Source organism: Hippichthys cyanospilos, chromosome 12 (genome assembly GCF_059441005.1).
Source record: "Hippichthys cyanospilos isolate Australia breed blue-spotted pipefish chromosome 12, RoL_Hcya_1.0, whole genome shotgun sequence".
Lineage (NCBI taxonomy): Eukaryota > Metazoa > Chordata > Actinopteri > Syngnathiformes > Syngnathidae > Hippichthys > Hippichthys cyanospilos.
Window position 1 is genome coordinate 9,397,501 of NC_142380.1, and position 19,448 is coordinate 9,416,948.

Here is a 19,448-nt window from a genome sequence, read left to right on the forward strand (position 1 = left end):
ACTCCCAATTTTTTATTCACAGGGTCCACCGGGTCCTCCTGGACTAAAGGTAATAAAATACATGCTGCGCCAGCTGAGGTCAGTTGCTAAGCACTTTTTTTTTTACAAGTGTTGATTTAGGAAAAGTGTAAAAGTGCCCAGGACTGCCGTTTTGGAAGTTTGTTGGCAGGATCCTGCCCCACGTACATTAAAAAAAAAAAAAAAAAAAAGATGGAAATTATAATAACATGACGCGGCACTAACAGGTGAGCCTCCCTGAGCTCCCAGAGCTCATTTTGGAACACCATCAAGTGGGCCCAATAGCTTGCTTCAATATTAACTTTGAAATTCATGACTCTTACTGTGGCTCCATTACCCCTTCAATCACACCTGAAGGAAGACATTAAATATCAAAACTATCAAATTAGTACTTCAAGACAGCTGTTGCCACCACACAGATTATTACATATGTATCTATCATACAGACAGACAGTCACATACTGTAGATAGATAGACAGACAGACAGACAGACAGACAGACAGATAGATAGATAGATAGATAGATAGATAGATAGATAGATAGATAGATAGATAGATAGATAGATAGATAGATAGATAGATACCAGAACTGCCTATGTCTTTGTTATGTTTTGTTTTTTTTGGTTATTCATAATTCTTATTCTTATTCTTACTCATATTCATTATTATGTTTTTTTTTTTTGTTTTTTTTTGGGGGGGGGGGGGGGGGTTGTTCATCAATAACTTTAAGTTTTTCTGCAGGGTGAGTCCGCCGTATCGGTCGGTTCAAATCAAGGGCCGCCAGGACCTCCAGGAAGAACAGGCGAACCGGTAACTATTTTTCCTTGCAAAACAATTAAAAATTCCAAATGAACAGCATGTTGACAAACACCATAACATTTTGAGCAATGTACGTTTTTGTTATTCAATGTATAATCATGGCTGGATGCATTTCTTAGGGAGAGCCAGGTTTTCATGGAAAACCTGGTCCACGTGGAAACCCAGGACTGCGTGGCCCTGATGTGAGTAATGATTGCCCTGTACAGGATTAATACATGATGTACTTTAAATTTAAATTGATATGTTCTTAAATGAACAGGGGCTTCCAGGACCTGCAGGGATGCTGGGATCAAAGGTAATATTTTTGTGCTATTTCTATGTATGATAAAATATTGAAGTTTTGTTTTAATCTTTTAGGGTCTAGGAGGCATAGGCATCCCAGGACCACCGGGGCCAAAGGTATTTATTATTCAAAAGATACTAGCCATTTTCTATTAATGTTTGAGACTGTATGTTTTTACATAATGTTTTTTGTTTTTTTCCTATAATCTCATTGGTGGGATTTGCCATAAATAAGTAGTATTTGTCATTAATTTAGGGGAGACAAGGCCCTCCAGGTCCACCGGGATCACCGGGTCGTATTCGGGACTATTTTTCAGAGAGCCTTGTGTTAAAGGTGAGAAAGCATTCTGCACATATTCCCTGCTTAGAACTGCAAAAAAGAAAAAAACGTCTTTGAAGGAACAATATGCAAGATTTAGACCGTTTTTCATTCAAAATGAATAAATTATTAGAAATTTAAAAAAACTTGCAAATAAATGTGTTCTCAATGACAACAGGATGTTTTAACCATAATCGTAGGTCTGGTTATCATTAAATTCAATTACATGGGGGGTGGCACTTGCTACAGATAGCCGGAGGAGTGTGTAATGCTGCATTTACCGTAATGCCCCTAATGCTCCCACGGGCGCATGCGAAAAATTATTTCACATGAATTGGGTTTCAGGGTGCAAAAGGAGACCAAGGCGATATCGGAGAAAAAGGCTGCAAAGGTTCTCAGGTGAGTTCCCCCAGACATCTGACCTACACACAAAGTGCTCATCAGCAAAATCTCCATCAGTTATATTTTGACTATATCATTAAAAAAAAAAAACCTCAATATTATGTTGTAGTAACAGCCTAATTTTACTGATATCAAATAATAAATGTTTTTTTTTTTGTGTGTATTTTCGCTTCATTAAGTCATTTTTTTTTGGACTTTGCTGTCTTCCTGAATATAATCAGGCAATATATGTCCATGCAAAATATTCCCTTCAGGGAGACCCTGGCGGTGGCTTTGCTTCAAAAGGAGAAAAGGGAGACAAAGGTCCAGTAGGTCCAGAAGTAAGTCATTTTACTGTACAGTATATATATTCTTTAGTATTCATATTAGGAAGGGTCCACGACTGGACAGCAGAGGGCAGTAATTTGCAGTACTAAAGCAAATGGCCTGTGTAAATTCTGTAATAGACTGTGTCACGTGTCATTTAACGACCATCAGATAGCAATATTCTTATTAAACATCTTTTTGAAGGGCGTCACCTTTGTAAAAGTGTCCACTGTGCTATTGTTTTGTCCATGCACTTCCTTCAAGGCAGCCTTCGTGAATAATGCAACAGAGGTTCCTGCGTTTATGATGACTGGCATGTAATGTGTCCGGCCCAAAAAGAACTTTAATGGGAAAATAAATGAATGCGCGCCGGCGGCGCCGTTGTGGACCGTTCTCCCTCTCTAGCAAACACAAGCCACTGATTGAATGCATGGTCCCAATGTCCTCACTGGACCTAATTGTCCTTGCAGGGAAAGGCGGGGAAGGATGGCGAACCGGGACAAACTGGATTTACGGTATGGATGCTATTTGTACATCGTGGTCTTGTGGACTTGATGAGAACAAATGCTTGTGTTTAGGGAAGGCCTGGTCCTAGAGGTCCTACAGGACATCCAGGAACAACCGGAGCAACGGTCAGTAGTCACTTATTGTCCAAGTCTTGTATAATTGTACTTCCTTTAATGGCATGCCATATTTCATTAAAATCGAGGACTCTGTGGTTCTGTGTTTTTTAGGGTGCAAAGGGGGAACGAGGTCCGCCTGGTCGACCTGGGGAAATCAGAGTAATTGATCCGTTTTAATATTTTGACATTGCGTTAGGACAGGGGGTCTGCAGTCCACGGCTCAAGAGCCACATGTGGCTTTTTCATCCTTCTGCTGGGGCATTCTGTGAATTTGGGAAAAAGCACTTAATTTCAACTGGAATCAGTTTGCTACAAACACAAATTTAAAAAAAATAAAGGTTATGTTATTTAAAACTGATTTTTTTTAAATGCCACTGTTAAAAATACTCTCATTGCACTAATTACATTTAGTACAGTAGCTAGTATTTTTCTTACCTTTCCTTACCCTCACGTGACAACATTTAAAAACAAGAAAATATCTAAATAGGTCCAAAGATTGATAAAGTTTATTTGTTTTATTGGGCTCATTTGGAGCGATAAATAATGTCCCCCACCTTGCCTAAGAATCCAGTTCTACAGAAGAAAAACAGCCTGTAATTTCATTGCAGCTCTGCTTACCTTCTGGCTTTAACATAATGGCAATGGTGTCACACATATGGATGATGTCGCTGTTTACATATTAGAGTGTTTCAGAATGTGTAGATGCATTCTGCTTGAAAGTGGCTTTGGGTCTTCAACCCTATTACCAGGACGGTTATGTGAGCCCCACTCATACAGCTCGCTCAGCAGGAAAGATAAAATATTTACTTGGTTGTGTAATTTCAAACTTGATGAATCCAAGAATAAATTGTTAGTTTACAAGTCATTAAAAAGTTCATTTGCCATAATATGTCCCCTTTAAGGTTCATCAAGAACTAATGAGAGCGATGCGCTGTGTTTTAAAATGATTGTTCAATTGCAGATCGTGGAACCGGGTGGTGTGGTGCTCAAAGGATCCATGGGCGATCCGGGTGATCCAGGCCGGCCTGGACCTGCTGGACGCATGGGTGAATGATCATATTCTTTGCTAATGCAAAAGTCTAACTTGTTTAGAATAGTGACAAAAGTAAAATTTCTGTTTGTTTTTGCAGGCCTAGTGGGATTACCTGGACCCGAAGGGCCACCAGGTGTTTACCAGTCAACCGAGTTACAATGCACACGCAAAAGTATTGGGACACCTGGCTATAATAGAGTCAAAGAAAATTTCATATACATCATTTTGCACTCACCCATTCACTGCTATTAACGGATAAAGATGTCAACGATCCTAGACTGGTAGTGAATGGGTTAATTGTTTATCTGAAGGCTGTGTTCCAACACTTTTGCCCATATTGTGTAGCCGCTTGCGTCGCTAAACGCTAATTTTTGGACAGGGGGTTCATCTGGTGAACCAGGCCCACGGGGTCCCAAAGGAGATATTGGCGACCCGGGTGATAACTATCCAGGACCTCCTGGTCCAGACGGGGATCCTGGTGACCAGGGGTTTCAAGGGGATCCAGGCCTACCCGGACTCCCTGAATCCCAAGTCGGTATGTGATAAAAACAAGAATTGGGTTAGAATTCTGCTGTTATACAAGAACAACGGCAAATTTTGTTGTTTTGGTCGGTGTTGGTAACATTCCTTTATAGAAGTAATTCATTATAGAAGTAATTCATTACCATTGTGCCAATCCCTACAATTTAGTGTGTCCATACACCTGCCATGCGTTTTTTTGGAGTGTGAGAGGAAACTGGAGTGCCCAGAGAGAACCAACGCGGTCTCGGGGAGAACATGCAAAGTCCACACAGGAAGAAGTGGATTTGAACTCGGGTCTCTGAAATGTTTGGCGTACATGCTACCCGCTGCATCACCGACTCGCCATTACTCATGACTTTCTTTAAAAGAAAGTATAGAGTATATGACATTTACTTTAGCATAAATTAACTTGTTACCAGGCAGAGTAACTGTTCTCATGGCTGAGATAAAACGCTTCACGTCAAAAAAGTTTACAAAACATATTTGAAACGAGTAGAATCAATATTTGTTTCACTTAAATTGACTACAGGAGGTTCATCCTACTCTTTAGACAATTACTTTCACTTTCAAAAGGCTCAGTTTGACTAAAAGGAGAGTAAAAATAGACAAAATATAATTTTTGTTGAATCGTATTTATGACACTTCTGTTAAGCAATTTTCTCCTTCTATAGCACCATCTGCTATCTGCAGTGTATTTTCCATCACATACAGTATAGCACAGACTATAATTTATATCCTCCTATGACACAGCCTATTAATTTGTGTCCACTGTTGTTTCCATTTTGTCTCAGCTAGACAGCAAAATGGATTGCATTCCACCTTAACATGTGAGGCATGATTGGAAAGGTCAGGATGTCCACCACTGAGGACACCAGCACTTTGTAGGGTAGCTCCATTGATTCAAAAAATACTGTATAGACCAAAAACAAATGTCCTCTCAAGTGGACACAAATGCATCTCTCAGGAGGATATGCTGATGTACAAATAACTTAGGAGAACTGTGATTGATCAACGTTATTATTGATTGTTGTTGCTTGTAGATAAGCCGGTACTCAAAGGTCTGCCAGGAGTGAAGGGTATGAAGGGGATGCCGGGCCCAATGGGATATGATGGGGTACATGGAATGAAAGGTGGGGAGAAACATTGTTGAATGTCTTTTTGACCTAAAAAAGTCATGTTTAATTGCTCTGCTAATAATAATAATAATAATAATAATATACTATATTCCTATGGCTGCTTTTCACAGGGGCCAAGGGTGAGCCCTGCACTGATTGTACAATGAAAGGGATCCCAGGCCTACCGGGTCGACCAGGTGACACAGGATTACCAGGTAAACATATCTAATTATAGCTCATGTGAAAATATCAAAAATTCATTCATGATTTTCAGAAAAAAAACATGTCAATTTGTGCTTTGTGTTTTTTCGCCTCCAGTAAATCTGTTAAACGATCAAAATCCTAACAATCAGTTCAGTAATGAGTCCCTTATTACACCAAAAGAAAAATGAGTATACAATAATATCTTATACCAGTGGTTCTCCAATGGAGATAGACTAATCTTTGGAGTCTGTGAAAGCACTTCAAGGGTTTTTTAATGCCATGATATGATCAGGTATTATTGTTTGTTTGTTTGTTTTTCAAATTGAAAGCAAATTAATTGGATAATGAAGCAACTTGTTGTGAAATTGTGTTATTAGTGACTACTTTGCAAAACTGTGTGTGTCTTTATTTTGTTAAGTTTTACACAGATGCACATTATCATTAGTGATGCATTTTTGGGGGACAGAAATAAAACAAAGTACGTTACACAGTCTATTTTTTGGAGGTGCTGAATAAAATACGTATGCCCATAACTCTAACACATTCAATCCCAAAGACATAATTATACATCTTTTAGTCAGGACATTCAAATCAGTTACTTGTTTACAGTATATTTATTCACTGGTATTTATTTATTTTTTTTAATTTCAAATATTAGAGTAAAAAAGGGCCTGAAGATAGCTGGCACTGGACGAGATTTATTTTTTTTTTCAATCCAAAAACGTTTGTACTTGGGGAGTACTTGGCAGGGGGAAAAAACATTACATACATCACATCTTTGATAAAAGCTTCAGACCCAGTGTCCTATAGATTCTGAACCATTCTTTATGTCTATATTGCTCAGGGTTTAATGGAGGACCTGGAGTTAAAGGTGACCCAGGTTTTCCAGGAAGTCCAGGCTTACCTGGAAGACCGGTAAGAAATGTTGTATGTACATTTTTTGGAGGGGTATTGCATTCGATTTAAATGTTGTGCTATCTGTGCTATTTGTCTGCCAAGGGTCCAACTGGTTTACCAGGTGTTCCAGGCTTCCCAGGACCAAAAGGAGAGCCATATTCCGATGTCAGACCAGGTATAAAAGGGGAGAAAGGAGAGCCTGGCTATCATGGCAGGCCTGGACAGGATGGCCATCCTGGGTCTCCAGGATTGCAAGGTCCCAAAGGCGCCCAAGGCCCTCCGGGGGATTCGGTGAGAACGTCTTGACTTGCAAACCTTGCCAGTTTTTCTAAACTAATCCCATCCTTAGAATTGTCAATCACCTTCATAACAATCTTTTTTTTTAAATGAACCTTCTAGCGTAGTATAGATGGAGAAAAAGGTTTTCCAGGTCTACCGGGGTTTGCCGGAAGACCAGGACCAAAAGGATACCCTGGGACAGCGGGATATGGACCTGGTGGACCTCAAGGAACCAAAGGGAATTTGGGGGTACCTGGGTTCCCTGGGCAACCTGGGAGTCCAGGTGCACATACATTTGATATACTTGCAAAGATCTGGAAAAAGGATGCAGACACACATCTTCATCAGATCTTTTTTTTTTTTTTTTTTTACCGTGATAGGTCAGAAAGGAGAACCAGGCTACAGTTACGCAAAAGGTCTATCTGGACCACCTGGATTTAAAGGTCAACGGGGATTTCCTGGAAGGCAAGGTAATCTACAAGTTTGTGTCCAGTACCTAATGTAAATGTCATTGCCTCTGACGAAGACAAACATATTTCCAGGTGTTCCAGGTCTTCCGGGTTTCATAGGCGGACCAGGTCACCAAGGACAGAAAGGGGAAAAGGGTGACGAAATATATCCCGGATCGCCAGGGTTTCCAGGCGAGAAAGGTTGTCCATACAAACCCAAATTGGCCCAATAATTTTAGTCATTAGTTGATGTTAGAAAATTACTGACCCCCAGGTGTGTTATACAGGTGCCAAGGGGGTGCCAGGTATCCCTGGTCCCTCAAGTATTGGTCTTCCTGGTCTGCCCGGTCGACAAGGCCCTCCTGGTGTTCCAGGAATTAAGGTTAAAAGCAAAAGCAATCATAAATCTGAAAATATTGTTGATTGAGTTAATGCATGGCAAATTAAGGCAAAATGTTTTTTCTAATGTCATGTTTAGGGTGATGGTGGTTATGGACAGCAGGGACCCAAAGGCCGCCCTGGCCTTCCTGGAATTGAAGGAGTTCAAGGCCCTGGAGGGGATCCTGGAATCATTGGCTCACCGGGGACCCCGGGATTACCAGGAAATCCAGGGTCACCAGGAGAAAACGGTTCTCATAGACTTCCACATATAAATGAAGCAGAAATCCATAAATACTCCATGGTAATTGTCTGACTCTTCCACGTTACATCCAGGAAGAAAAGGGGAAATTGGACCACCGGGACCTCCGGGTTTTAAAGGGCCATGTGAGCCTCTTCCTGGGCCAGCGGGACCACCAGGACGAGACGGTGATCCAGGACTTCCAGGTAAGTGTCTTTTTCAATTGTACCTTTATGATATTTGTGTCTTCATACGATCACTATTGTAGTCAATCACCTCTCCTGTTCTAGGACCCAATGGGGTGCCAGGTGAAAAGGGTAACAGAGGATTTCCAGGGTTTGGTGAACCTGGTCCTCCAGGTGAACCTGGATATCCCGGGCCAACAGTACCTGGTCCCCCAGGGGTGCCTGGACTAAAAGGAATTAAGGGGCAGAATGGGTTACCTGGCCGATCAGGTACATGATAATTTACACCACATTAATAACTGCCACGTGAGCTACATTTGGATCATTTTCAATCCACTTGGGTTTTCTCAGGTTTGAGAGGAGACCCTGGACCAGATGGGTTACCAGGATACGGCCCACCTGGACCACCTGGAATTATAGGAGCACCAGGCCAAATTGGTATACAAATAAACGTCACTTAACATGACCTGGCATCTTGAGGGGTTGAATTAATTTAGGTCACTGATAGTGTAGTGTAGTTGAGTATGAAATGTTTTATGGCTGAGGCTTTATCCAGCCTCTCGCTCACAGTCAGCTGGAACAAGCTCTCTGCCTACCAGGATGTCGTGTTTTACACCATCGGTACTTTTAAAGTTGACATATTTCTTCTACAACCTCATACACATTTTTTGTTTTATGCATTGTGTACAGGTGACCCTGGTCGTGCTGGAAACAAAGGTTCCTGGGGTTCTCCGGGACTGCCTGGCGAACCAGGATCCAGGGGTCCTCCAGGACCTCCATCTCCAACACCTATAGAAGAAATTGGCCCCCCAGGGGATCCTGGACCACCAGGTAAATTCATTTACCATGAATGTACAGTGTGCAATTGTGTTGCAATTAATGTTTGTACGCATATTATGTAATTCTTTGATATCAGGTGACCCTGGACCAGTTGGTCCCTGGGGAGATGCTGGAAGCTATGGACCAAAAGGACGAAGGGGAAATATGGGAGCACCGGGGAGCCCTGGGCCAACAGGTGCATATTTTTCCCTACATTGATACTAATACTACTACTACAAAACTCATTTTGAAAAAGGTTGTGTTCTGTCCAGGTCTCCCGGGTGACCCAGGTATTCCAGCATACTTCAAAGGAAGCCCTGGACCTGTTGGGATTCGAGGTGATGCAGGATTCCAAGGCAATCCCGGTAAGTATACTCGATGTATGAACGCTCGTTTAATAACTACATTCATATGTAAACTAATTGTTCTATGTCTTTGTTAATATAATGCTCAAACAGGACCAAATGGACCAAAGGGAGAACAGGGAAACCCTGGAGGGCCTGGCACGAATGGGCCACCTGGTCCAGGAGGTTACAAAGGAGAAAAAGGAGACCCAAACTATGATGGCTATGGTCCACCTGGGCCCATGGGACAAAAGGTGACTAAATACTGTAAGAATCTCAACAATTTGCCCTGGATGAAATGCCCATGTCAAGAAGAAATAATGGATGTTCATTGTCTTTAGGGGGAGCCAGGATTAAGCAGCACACAAACAATGAAGGGTAAAAAAGGAGAGCCTGGTATTGCCGGAGGACAGGGTTTACCCGGATTTAATGGGGGCAAAGGAGAACGAGGGCCCACTGGACAAAATGGTGTCAACAATTGACAATTTATGACCACCTTTCCTTGCTAGTATTTGGACTATCCTAATTTAGCCCAATCTTGCATTTTCAGGTGCACCTGGATTTCAAGGATCAAAAGGTGAAGATGGACCTCAAGGGGACAAGGGACGACGAGGACCAGACGGACCACCAGGCAATGTCCATTGAAATGATTGAATACTGAATAATGCCACTGAATGAGCCATAGTAGTACTATTATCCTCTCCTTTTTATGGTCATTAGGTCCACAAGGCCCACCAGGTGGTTTTGGTCCTCAAGGACCCAAAGGCAGCCAGGGACGAGATGGCTTCCCCGGACCACCTGGAGAGAAAGGAGAAACAAGTGAGAGAAAGGAAATCGTGTCAATGTTTACTCCTGAGGCAGAGTTGTAATTTTGACAAGCATTAAAATACCTATTTGTCAACTTGTACTTTCATCTCATTCAAATGTACCTATTCCTGCTCATCAACAGCTGTGATAGATGGACCACCTGGTCACCGTGGTGACCCGGGCCCGCCAGGTGAGTCCAAGACTTCCCAGATCTCAGATTCATTTTTTTCCTCCCACTTGACTCTTTCAAAAAATGTTCCAAAGATTTGAACAAGATGTTCTGAATGAGTCACTTCGGAAATGGGGAAAGTGTGAATTGATTCAGTAACTGGCTTCTATACAGTATGTACATGATGACAAAATTCCCAAATTCTTATTCCTGTTTTCCAGGTCCTTCTGGAAATCCTGGTTTACCGGGCTCGGCGAGTTTTGGTCTTCCCGGATTAAGAGGAGATAGAGGACGTCCAGGACCAGGTGGAGCCTTTGGTCTCAGAGGACCACCAGGACGAGATGGGACGTGTTTTCCCGGGGACAAAGGAGACCGAGGACTTGATGGCGGCCCGGGTAGGCCAGGTGAGGACAAAATTTCTTGGCTCACAGCTATCTCACATCTATTGTCAGAAAGACAGTAATCATAAAACCCTGCTTTTGTTGGTCAAAGGTTACCCTGGTCCACCTGGACCTCCAGGCCCTCCTGGACCTGGACTGAAAGGGGAAAAAGGGGACCCGGGCCCTCCAGGGAGGGCAGGTTACCCTGGGCCAACAGGAGATTCAGGAATTCCTGGACCACCTGTATGTTGACTCCTCTATTTTTCTCACACTTAAATCCAAATTTGAGACTTAAGATGCTTTGAATCCAGTTTTGATGCTCGTCTTGATTGTTTTACTTTGCCAGGGTCCAAGTGGCCCACCTGGAGATCGAGGGCCAAGAGGTGACCCTGGCCTTCCTGGAAGCAATGGGTACCCCGGTAAGATATTTCACTTTGCATCATTCCAAATAGTGCCAACTGTTCCTAAGTGACTTTTGATCAGGTGACAAGGGAGACCCCGGGAATATACCAGGCCCACCTGGTCCACCTGGTCCAAAGGGTTTTCCGGGACCACCTGGTGAGTACGGCATTTGGAATGTGATTTTTTCAGGCTTTGGTTAACAATTTTCTTCCTTTTTCAGGCGTCAAAGGTAAAGCAGGATATGGCAGGGTAATATATGAACCAGGACCACCAGGCTTACCTGGTTTTCCTGGAAACTCCGGTCCCCCTGGGAACACTGGACCACCAGGACCAGCGGGCCGATCAGGTCTAAAGTTTAAACTCTCTGTAAACTCCAGGATGCCTGCTACATACGATACCCTATTTTGACTTTATATCTTATGATTTTAAAGGTCCCCCAGGTCCCAAAGGTGTCCAAGGATTCAGCCCACCGGGAACACCAGGATTTACTGGTCACAAGGGAGATAAAGGAGCATCGGGGTTGCCAGGTGTGTGGAGTGCTGCTATACAATACCAATATGCTGTCACATACATCAAAAGAGACAGTTCAAGTAAAAAAAAAAAAAAAAAAATCATATTTCACTTTAGGTCCACCAGGCAGGCATGGAGATCCAGGAAACAAGGGCCAAAAGGGCTTACCAGGAGAAAGCAGATTTGGCCATGTGACCAGTTTCTTGATAGCACGACACAGTCAAAGTACTCATTTGCCCAAGTGCCCTGAAGGCACCACCCTTATCTACTACGGCTACTCTTTCCTATTCATCAATGGAAACGAGCGAGCTCATGGTCAGGACCTTGGTAAGAGAACACTCCAAACACTAGAGGCCTTCATCAATATCACAATTGATCTTTTATTTGAACATTCCCAACAACTGTATCGCTCAGGCACCTCGGGAAGCTGTCTACCTCGATTCTCTCCCATGCCCTTCCTCTTCTGCGATACGGAGACAAACTGTCGCTACGCTTCTCGGAACGACTACTCCTACTGGCTGTCCACCGATGCGCCAATGCTTCCATCAATGGTTGCCTTGACAGGGGACCAACTCTCTGCTCACATCAGCAGGTAGCACTGGAGCTTTTTGATAGCCCTCATGGATTTAGTTACATCTGCAGCTTGTCTGCTAAGAAAAATAAATAAAGGGCGATGGTTTCTACCTGTCTCCCTGGGCAGTGTCTCTAGATGACTCAACAAAATTTGTTCTAAGTCTTCAGTTCTCTTTCTACTATTCTCTGCCAGATGGCCTTTGGTCTTCCTTTTGTCTTCTTTCCTTGAGATGTTCAAGTTGTCTCATTTAAACATATAATCTACATACGTTGTGTTTGCTCAGGGTGTTTTTAAAAGTTAACAGGTAAAAGATTGGTCTGACTCAGATTGTGTTTGTTGCTTGCAGTTTCTCTTATTTATAACTCTGATCGCCTCCACAAATTTGTCAGTATCAGTAAAGAGGTTCTTCAATGTTGAATCAGTGGTGATTTATGTTGACTTCTTAGAAACTTAGCTTAAGTCTCTTTGGCTCTTTTGCTGTGACATTTCCCTTGGCTCACATTCTCTATGACACCCTTAATTTCATTGGGTCCATTGGGTCACACGTAGGCAAAGCAGAGTCAACCTCTTCTGTGGTTGGTGAGCCAGAGGAGGATAAAAATCGAGACTAGTTTCAAGGATTTAGACTTTCTTCTATAACCTTGCAGAATAAGGCTCCACAGCTGTGTACTTGATTATTCTGGCATACAATAAATAGTTCAATGAAACTTGTGCATCTTTTAATTGTAATTATTAGCATAACAAACCATTAAGTATAAAAGAACCAAGCACATGTTTCCCACAGAACTTTTAGAACACGGTGGGTATTCAGTATTGAATATCAGTTATGATCAGTATTGAATCAGTATTGAATATCCTATATTATAATGTTTTTACTAGTCTGTAGTTATCAGGGGAAGGATCTAGCTCCTGTTCAGACCCTAAACAGGATAATCACAACTGAAAATGCATGGATATCCAATACAATGCTTTGGTCTCAGGTGCTCGGTGTGTGAAACTACCTCGAATATCATCGCAGTCCACAGTCAGACAACTCGGATACCAGAATGTCCCAGGGAGTGGGAGTCCCTCTGGAGTGGATATTCATTTGTCATGGTAACAATTTATTGCCAAAGAGTGTTTCACGTCATATATTTTCCGTGTTCAATGCCTCCTTTTGGTCTTGTCTCAACAGCAAACAGGTGCCGGTGCAGAAGGTTCTTCACAGCCGCTGGTTTCTCCCGGCTCGTGTCTTGAGCATTTCCGACAAGTACCGTTCATAGAGTGTCACGGCAGGGGGACGTGTAACTACTACCCTGATTCGTACAGCTACTGGCTGGCATCCCTCAACCCGGACATGTTCAGGTAAACTGGAAAAGTGATCAAATTCACTTTGACATCTGATCCCTCATGTATGTTTATGCTTCTTGCTCTACAGTAAACCCGTTCCCAGGACGGTGAAGGGGCGTTCTCGAGAAAGCATCATTGGTCGTTGTCGAGTCTGCCGCAAACGCTAGTCACTTGAGAAATCTGATGGATGTACAGAGATACGTCGAGTTCCCTCCACACATTGATCAAGCATTAGTTTGAGATCTGAAAGGACCCTGCCACAACACCTTGACTTACCAGTGCTCCAAGTTCACAGTTTTTTGGTTTACGATGTTTACTTTCTGTGGTGTGCGAGAATTTGAATTTTTACCGATCAAAAACAGTGGGGGAAAAGTGGTACGGTATATTATGGGTCTGATGTTTCTATTTTCTGCAGCAAAAATGTTGATAAACGTAATTTGAATGTTAATGTATTTTTACCTTCATTTGAGGGGGCTGCAGCCAAAGTCCGACAACTCTCCTTAGAAGAGACTACGAAACAATACAATCATTGTACAGCCTGCTACATGATGATGTCGTACTTTCCTGTTACAAGTCTTACTTTATGGTCCTTAAAATAAAAAACACCTCAGCATTTACCGAGTGGAATATCATTTTAATGGCAGCCAGGCAAGTGTGGATGTTAATGCTAATGCAGATTAAAATTAATGAAATGTTTAGCGAGTCCATATATCTTACAGGCATTGTGCAGTAGTGTGCCGTGTGAGTATATATATATATATATATATATATATATATATATATAAAAAATCAATCAATCAGCTCACGGGCACTCCTACAAAACAGGTGATTGGCTCTGGGCGTGACGATTGACCAATGAGGGCAGAAATTGTAATCCAATCCTGCCCAGGAGTTCAAACCCACCGCGACTAAAAGGGAGCGAGCATGGAGGAAAGAAAATTTGGGGATTTTTACCTTTTGTGATAAATTGGGATTCCAAATGTAAACTCTGCTTTTTATGATGTTTCGCCAGCTACAGGCTTCACTTTAGTTTGACGTCCAAGCGTCGTTAATCTGAGGGGACGACTCCACATCAGTCTGGTAGCATGGCACACTCTTGCTTTGTGTGATAATTAAGTGGTCGTGCCATGTGGAAATTTGACACCATCTGGGTGGAATTTCCGCTTCTTTCAAATCTTTCCCCAGATCAAATGATTGGACAAAATACTGTCCAAAAGTGAATGAACGTATATATGTAATATTTGTTTATTTATTTGTACTAAACATAGTACACTTTCACTAATGTACCAAATTTTTAGTATTTTTTTAAAAAATGAAATGGATTGTCTGGGGGAAAAAAATGAGTAATTTTAATTTTTTTTTTTAAATGATATTTTTGCTCAAGGTTATCATACCATCAGAATCTGATATCGGCCCATGTCTACATGTACACGTAAAAAGCGGGGGTCTTTTTCCGTATTACTTGAGGAATTGTTTCAGCCATAAACATACATCAAAATCAAACCTTAAATATACTCTGATACTATAGTATCATACTCAGTCACGGTAAAAAACACAAGACAACTGCTAAAGCTGACCCATAAACGTTGATGTCACTGTGGAAATCATGACTCACTGAATGTCCTCACGACATGCTCTTGATAGAGAATTCTTGCGTTGTTCACATCCTGACTTTTTGAGTCATCTGTTAAAGTCGATTTTTGTCATCATCAGTGTCATTGTCTGAAAGTTAAATTGCGCTCGTTTCACTTGGTCTTTTATTCCAAATGGGCACCCCGGAGGATGTGCGTAACAAATACTGTCAAATGCTCATGCGTTTTTTTTCCATTCAAGTGAAAGACAAAAGAAAGCAACACCTGGACACACAATGAGTCATTTTGTTCATCACGATGTGTTTCTGCTCTATTCACCCAGAAAACTATCCACGGAGCAATGCCCCCCTACGGAGCACTTCTTCAAGCCCGCTCATCCATATATGTCAGCAAGATCAATCGATGAAACCTTCCTCCATAGTTCATGCTGAAACAAACCGCATGCCTAAAATACACTTGCTTTTTGGCAAACGCTTATCCCATGCAATTGAAAATAACAAAAAGGCATATGTTGTGTAAGTGTGCTCAGAACAAAGAAGTGCAAAACCTCATACGCTGATTATAAATATGTGAAAGGTAGTGCTCTTTTCATTTCCATTATTTCAGATTGATAGTATAGAAAATCTAAATTCAGTGATTCGTGTGTTGAAAATATGCTGATAATTATTTTTCAAAGTAAAAGCTAATGTTTAGTTTGAAATCTTTTGGCGGGAATGTCATGTATCAAAAGTGATATCGATACTTGGTATTGTGATGCCTCAAGATTTAAGGACTCCTACTCGTATCAGTAAAAATAAGGTATTGTAGATCCCCTATTAAATATTTAACTGGTAAAATGTTTAATAATCTGTACAAATTTGCGCCAAAATTTCTTTTATGATCCGTCTCTAAAAAATCCATATCGGTTGGGCCCTCATGGATACTACAAGTGAAAATCCCCAAATTTCTTTCAATGATGCCTAGTTTGTGGCTCATCTGTTAACAAGTTCTGTCATGCTATTGAATGTTTTTATAAAAGTGCAGCTGTCATTGCAACACTTTATGCATCTGCAAGAAAGGTCCTTGGTGAAAACGGTAGCACACACGAGGTTCCAGAAGGGCTTCAACCCACCCAACTTGGTCGACTTTTTCCCCCCTCAGCCCCACAGGGGGAGACTTAGACTTAGCCTATGTTTAATTAGCCGGCATTGGTCTCTATCTCCTGACTCATTGGAGCTTCCCTACTAAGTCCAAGCGTGCTCATTAGAGGACATGAATGAATTTCCGTGATTGGCTGGTGACCACTACAGTTTGTAGTCAATTTTGGTGTGTATGGGATATGCTCCAGCTCCACCACCACCTATATGCAGTATTGAAAATGGATGGATGTTTCAAGCTTTTTTCCCTGATTTTCCCAGCAGCTTTCACTGCGGCGCTAAATTGCTCCTCGACAGGAGGAAAGAATTAGCGTACCCAGCTGATGCCATCTTTAATTCAAGCTCAACACTGGCGACTGCTGACACTTGTCAGCTCCAAAGTGTGTGGCCTTCATAACAGGATTATTCTACTCACCACGTTTCACTTACTAATTGTTTCGCTAGCCGCATAAGGTTGCTACACTCTTCTAATTGTGTTAGCATGGGCTTTTGTTGAAAGGCTGATGCCTTTCAAGGGCAGTTTGCTCTACACACTATGATCCACTCCAAGACTAAATATTGTATCGTAACAAATGAAATATTGGTGGTTTCGCCCCTGGCTAAACGACAATTCCATTTATTTGGGAAGAAAGTTTCGAAAAGGTCAACCTTGGTCTAGTATGTGTGCAGACTTTTTAGAATCACTATCACCATCTATTCATTTTCTATATGACTTATTCTTATTAGGGCAGAAGAAAAGCAGATGTAACTATGATGCCATGTTTGCCATCTAGTGGTGAGTGGTGATATTGCAACTTGAAACTGAGGTATAAAAATAGCAAAAATTAGAGATAGATCTTTTTCCTTTTTTTTAGGGCCGATATCGATTCTGATTATTTGCAGTAAAAGAGGCCAATAATAGATATTTGGAGCCAATATTAATTTTCAATAAAAGAGAAACTGGTGGCAAAAACAAACAAATGAATAAATAAATCAATATATAAAAATGTAAATTCCACCTTTGTGTCAATGACTTTGAGCATATGTTTATTGAACCAATTTTTCAGATCTATAATAATGTTGATTTTTAACACTTTTTTGTTAAGTAATTTTCAGACATTTTGTTACACACACATAAACATTTTTTCAGTTCATTCTTCTTTTTTGTGAGAATCATTGCTGTATGTAAAATAAATTAATAAAAAAATCCCCAGGTGATGCCATTGCATTAGCGTGTCAGCATAAACATCGTAAACGGTGACGACCAAAGTATGTCTTCATTTCCACCCTGTTAAGTTAAGCAGAGCAGAAATCTCATTAGAGCTCGCCACTAAAAACTTACCGCATGGAACAAATGATCACATGACCTTTACGACCTTTGGGCGTCACGCAATGTTGCAAATTTATGACACCTGCTAATGTCATGCCATCATTGTTTATTCACAATCGGCGCAGTCTTGCTTTTGCCCGTCAGTTGCTTTTACTGCACACCTTTTGAAGAAATAGAGGATGTCCTTATACGGAAGTCTACCTCCCAGCGTCATCACGGTATGCTAATAACCTCCGCCTTCTTGGGCCAATTTAAAGTCAGGCATGGTGCGCTTGATCTCCAGAAACTCAAGGACGAGGTAAAATGGTGCACTCCTTTTGCATTGTGGCACTTTTTTGCTTGGTGTTGCCCTCGATGGCCAAGCCAGAAAACGAAATAAAAGGCCCGACGTGGCTCCTGCAAATGCAAGACCACCAGGTAAGATGCCTTCATTTATACTCCTTATGCACTTGGATCATTCGTGTCCTCAATGACCTAACTTTTCTGTTTTGGGAAAATGTGCAATATTCAGGACAGCTTGACAGCATTGTGGCATCTTACATATAAAAAAAATGATGCCTAATCTTTATCTGCTCAATTCCACCCCCCGTGATCTGACGCGCTGTCAGAGCCACCTGTCGAATTTTGTCACTCTGATATCCTCAGTCGTTCAACTGTGAAATTGCAGCTTAGATATTACAGACTTTGCATTAGTCCCGCTTTGTCATGTGCAAAGGTTTTGAAACATCACAGCATAGTTTGAGCGATCAGAAATAATGTAGTGGTTTTAATTTACGGGAAAGATCATTAGGAATATTCTAAACCACATTTTTTTAGACCAAGAAGTCTGAAATACCGAAACTGCTAATATGCACAAAATTTCCTTCTGTCATTGGTTTTTTGACAGATCATTAAAAAGTGGTATGTGAAAAAAAAATGCGATTTAAATGCAGTTCAAATGCATTTAACTGTAACTACAGTTGCATTTATCTTTTTAATTGTTTGTGTGGACATTTTAGGTCCAGATAACTGCATTTTTCACATTTCCTCAAATTTTGTAGGAGCTGACAGACAAACAAAACTTGATGCAGTTGCTGTACAATTTCATCAAACGGGACAACGAAGTAGTACCGGAAGAACATGGCGAGATGATGGATGTGGAGGAGACCGAGAAGGAAGGTCAACTGAGGAGGAGAGAGAGTCCTGACGTCCGCAGAGCGGGATGCAAAATCTTCTTCTGGAAATCCTGGACTGCCTGCTAACCACATGACCGCATTCCCATATGATACTCATATTTATTTTTGCTACTTTAGTTTTTTTTTGCGTGTTTTAATAGTTCATTCAAGAGTTATGTTTCTTCTGCCTGTCAAAGAGTTAGTATATGCACTTCCTCTATTCAAATTCACTTACATGTCCTCACATTAAAGCATTTATGTCATTTGCCTTCTGAGTGAGTTGGTTGTTTTTAATGTTTCATCTCACGAGGAAACGAGTAGTTGTGATTCAAGAACCTCTGTTTGAAACAAAAAAAAATACTGGAGGCATTTCTTTTTTTTTGACTCGGGTACTTGTTACTTGTATTGTACACAGGAAAAAAAAAATCAAGCTAATTGCAGCAAAATGTGTCCATGCTATGCATGATAGTAGGACAATAACGCGGGGAAAGGACAACTTCAAAATAAGCCTCACCGTCCGGACACAGTACACTTTTATTTTGAAATAGATCACTGCAGCGTGTCATGGTGTAGTGGCTGACTTGACTCATCCTCAATGTCAAAAAGACTACAATATCCTGAATTCGATTGCTAATTATTTTACCTACGCATGCTTAGAAAAGACTTAACTAATCCAACTTTATATTGTACGGTGCCAGTTGTCAGCGATTAGCAACTAGGAGTTTCCTGCAGCTAAAAGCAGCACTCAACTGCTCCATATAGGCTGGCAAGAGCAGCCAGGTTACTATTCAAAGGCACTTCAATAGATGTCACTGACTTAATTGACACAATGGTTCCTACTGATCACTTTTT

General features: G+C 41.4%; 1 protein-coding gene across 1 annotated transcript in view; it reads left to right on the forward strand.

The window, feature by feature from the left end:
- Nucleotides 1-13,869, forward strand: part of LOC148414757 (uncharacterized) — a 19,709-nt gene extending 5,840 nt beyond the window's left edge. Inside the window, exons 8-52 of the mRNA XM_088429542.1 lie at nucleotides 23-49; nucleotides 759-827; nucleotides 956-1,018; nucleotides 1,096-1,131; nucleotides 1,194-1,235; nucleotides 1,375-1,452; nucleotides 1,783-1,836; nucleotides 2,094-2,159; nucleotides 2,616-2,660; nucleotides 2,724-2,777; nucleotides 2,880-2,927; nucleotides 3,730-3,814; nucleotides 3,899-3,973; nucleotides 4,181-4,336; nucleotides 5,364-5,453; nucleotides 5,570-5,653; nucleotides 6,487-6,557; nucleotides 6,642-6,830; nucleotides 6,939-7,101; nucleotides 7,199-7,288; nucleotides 7,361-7,468; nucleotides 7,555-7,649; nucleotides 7,746-7,896; nucleotides 7,982-8,092; nucleotides 8,177-8,341; nucleotides 8,423-8,509; nucleotides 8,762-8,902; nucleotides 8,988-9,086; nucleotides 9,163-9,255; nucleotides 9,349-9,488; nucleotides 9,576-9,702; nucleotides 9,785-9,865; nucleotides 9,955-10,053; nucleotides 10,184-10,231; nucleotides 10,432-10,614; nucleotides 10,703-10,833; nucleotides 10,937-11,009; nucleotides 11,074-11,148; nucleotides 11,213-11,338; nucleotides 11,424-11,519; nucleotides 11,620-11,829; nucleotides 11,917-12,094; nucleotides 13,057-13,171; nucleotides 13,251-13,420; nucleotides 13,494-13,869. Of these exons, the coding sequence (XP_088285668.1) occupies nucleotides 23-49; nucleotides 759-827; nucleotides 956-1,018; nucleotides 1,096-1,131; nucleotides 1,194-1,235; nucleotides 1,375-1,452; nucleotides 1,783-1,836; nucleotides 2,094-2,159; nucleotides 2,616-2,660; nucleotides 2,724-2,777; nucleotides 2,880-2,927; nucleotides 3,730-3,814; nucleotides 3,899-3,973; nucleotides 4,181-4,336; nucleotides 5,364-5,453; nucleotides 5,570-5,653; nucleotides 6,487-6,557; nucleotides 6,642-6,830; nucleotides 6,939-7,101; nucleotides 7,199-7,288; nucleotides 7,361-7,468; nucleotides 7,555-7,649; nucleotides 7,746-7,896; nucleotides 7,982-8,092; nucleotides 8,177-8,341; nucleotides 8,423-8,509; nucleotides 8,762-8,902; nucleotides 8,988-9,086; nucleotides 9,163-9,255; nucleotides 9,349-9,488; nucleotides 9,576-9,702; nucleotides 9,785-9,865; nucleotides 9,955-10,053; nucleotides 10,184-10,231; nucleotides 10,432-10,614; nucleotides 10,703-10,833; nucleotides 10,937-11,009; nucleotides 11,074-11,148; nucleotides 11,213-11,338; nucleotides 11,424-11,519; nucleotides 11,620-11,829; nucleotides 11,917-12,094; nucleotides 13,057-13,171; nucleotides 13,251-13,420; nucleotides 13,494-13,572 (4,566 nt within the window). The 3' untranslated portion in view covers nucleotides 13,573-13,869. The remainder of the gene's footprint in view (nucleotides 1-22; nucleotides 50-758; nucleotides 828-955; nucleotides 1,019-1,095; nucleotides 1,132-1,193; nucleotides 1,236-1,374; nucleotides 1,453-1,782; nucleotides 1,837-2,093; nucleotides 2,160-2,615; nucleotides 2,661-2,723; nucleotides 2,778-2,879; nucleotides 2,928-3,729; nucleotides 3,815-3,898; nucleotides 3,974-4,180; nucleotides 4,337-5,363; nucleotides 5,454-5,569; nucleotides 5,654-6,486; nucleotides 6,558-6,641; nucleotides 6,831-6,938; nucleotides 7,102-7,198; nucleotides 7,289-7,360; nucleotides 7,469-7,554; nucleotides 7,650-7,745; nucleotides 7,897-7,981; nucleotides 8,093-8,176; nucleotides 8,342-8,422; nucleotides 8,510-8,761; nucleotides 8,903-8,987; nucleotides 9,087-9,162; nucleotides 9,256-9,348; nucleotides 9,489-9,575; nucleotides 9,703-9,784; nucleotides 9,866-9,954; nucleotides 10,054-10,183; nucleotides 10,232-10,431; nucleotides 10,615-10,702; nucleotides 10,834-10,936; nucleotides 11,010-11,073; nucleotides 11,149-11,212; nucleotides 11,339-11,423; nucleotides 11,520-11,619; nucleotides 11,830-11,916; nucleotides 12,095-13,056; nucleotides 13,172-13,250; nucleotides 13,421-13,493) is intronic.
- The last annotated feature ends 5,579 nt before the right edge of the window (nucleotides 13,870-19,448 follow it).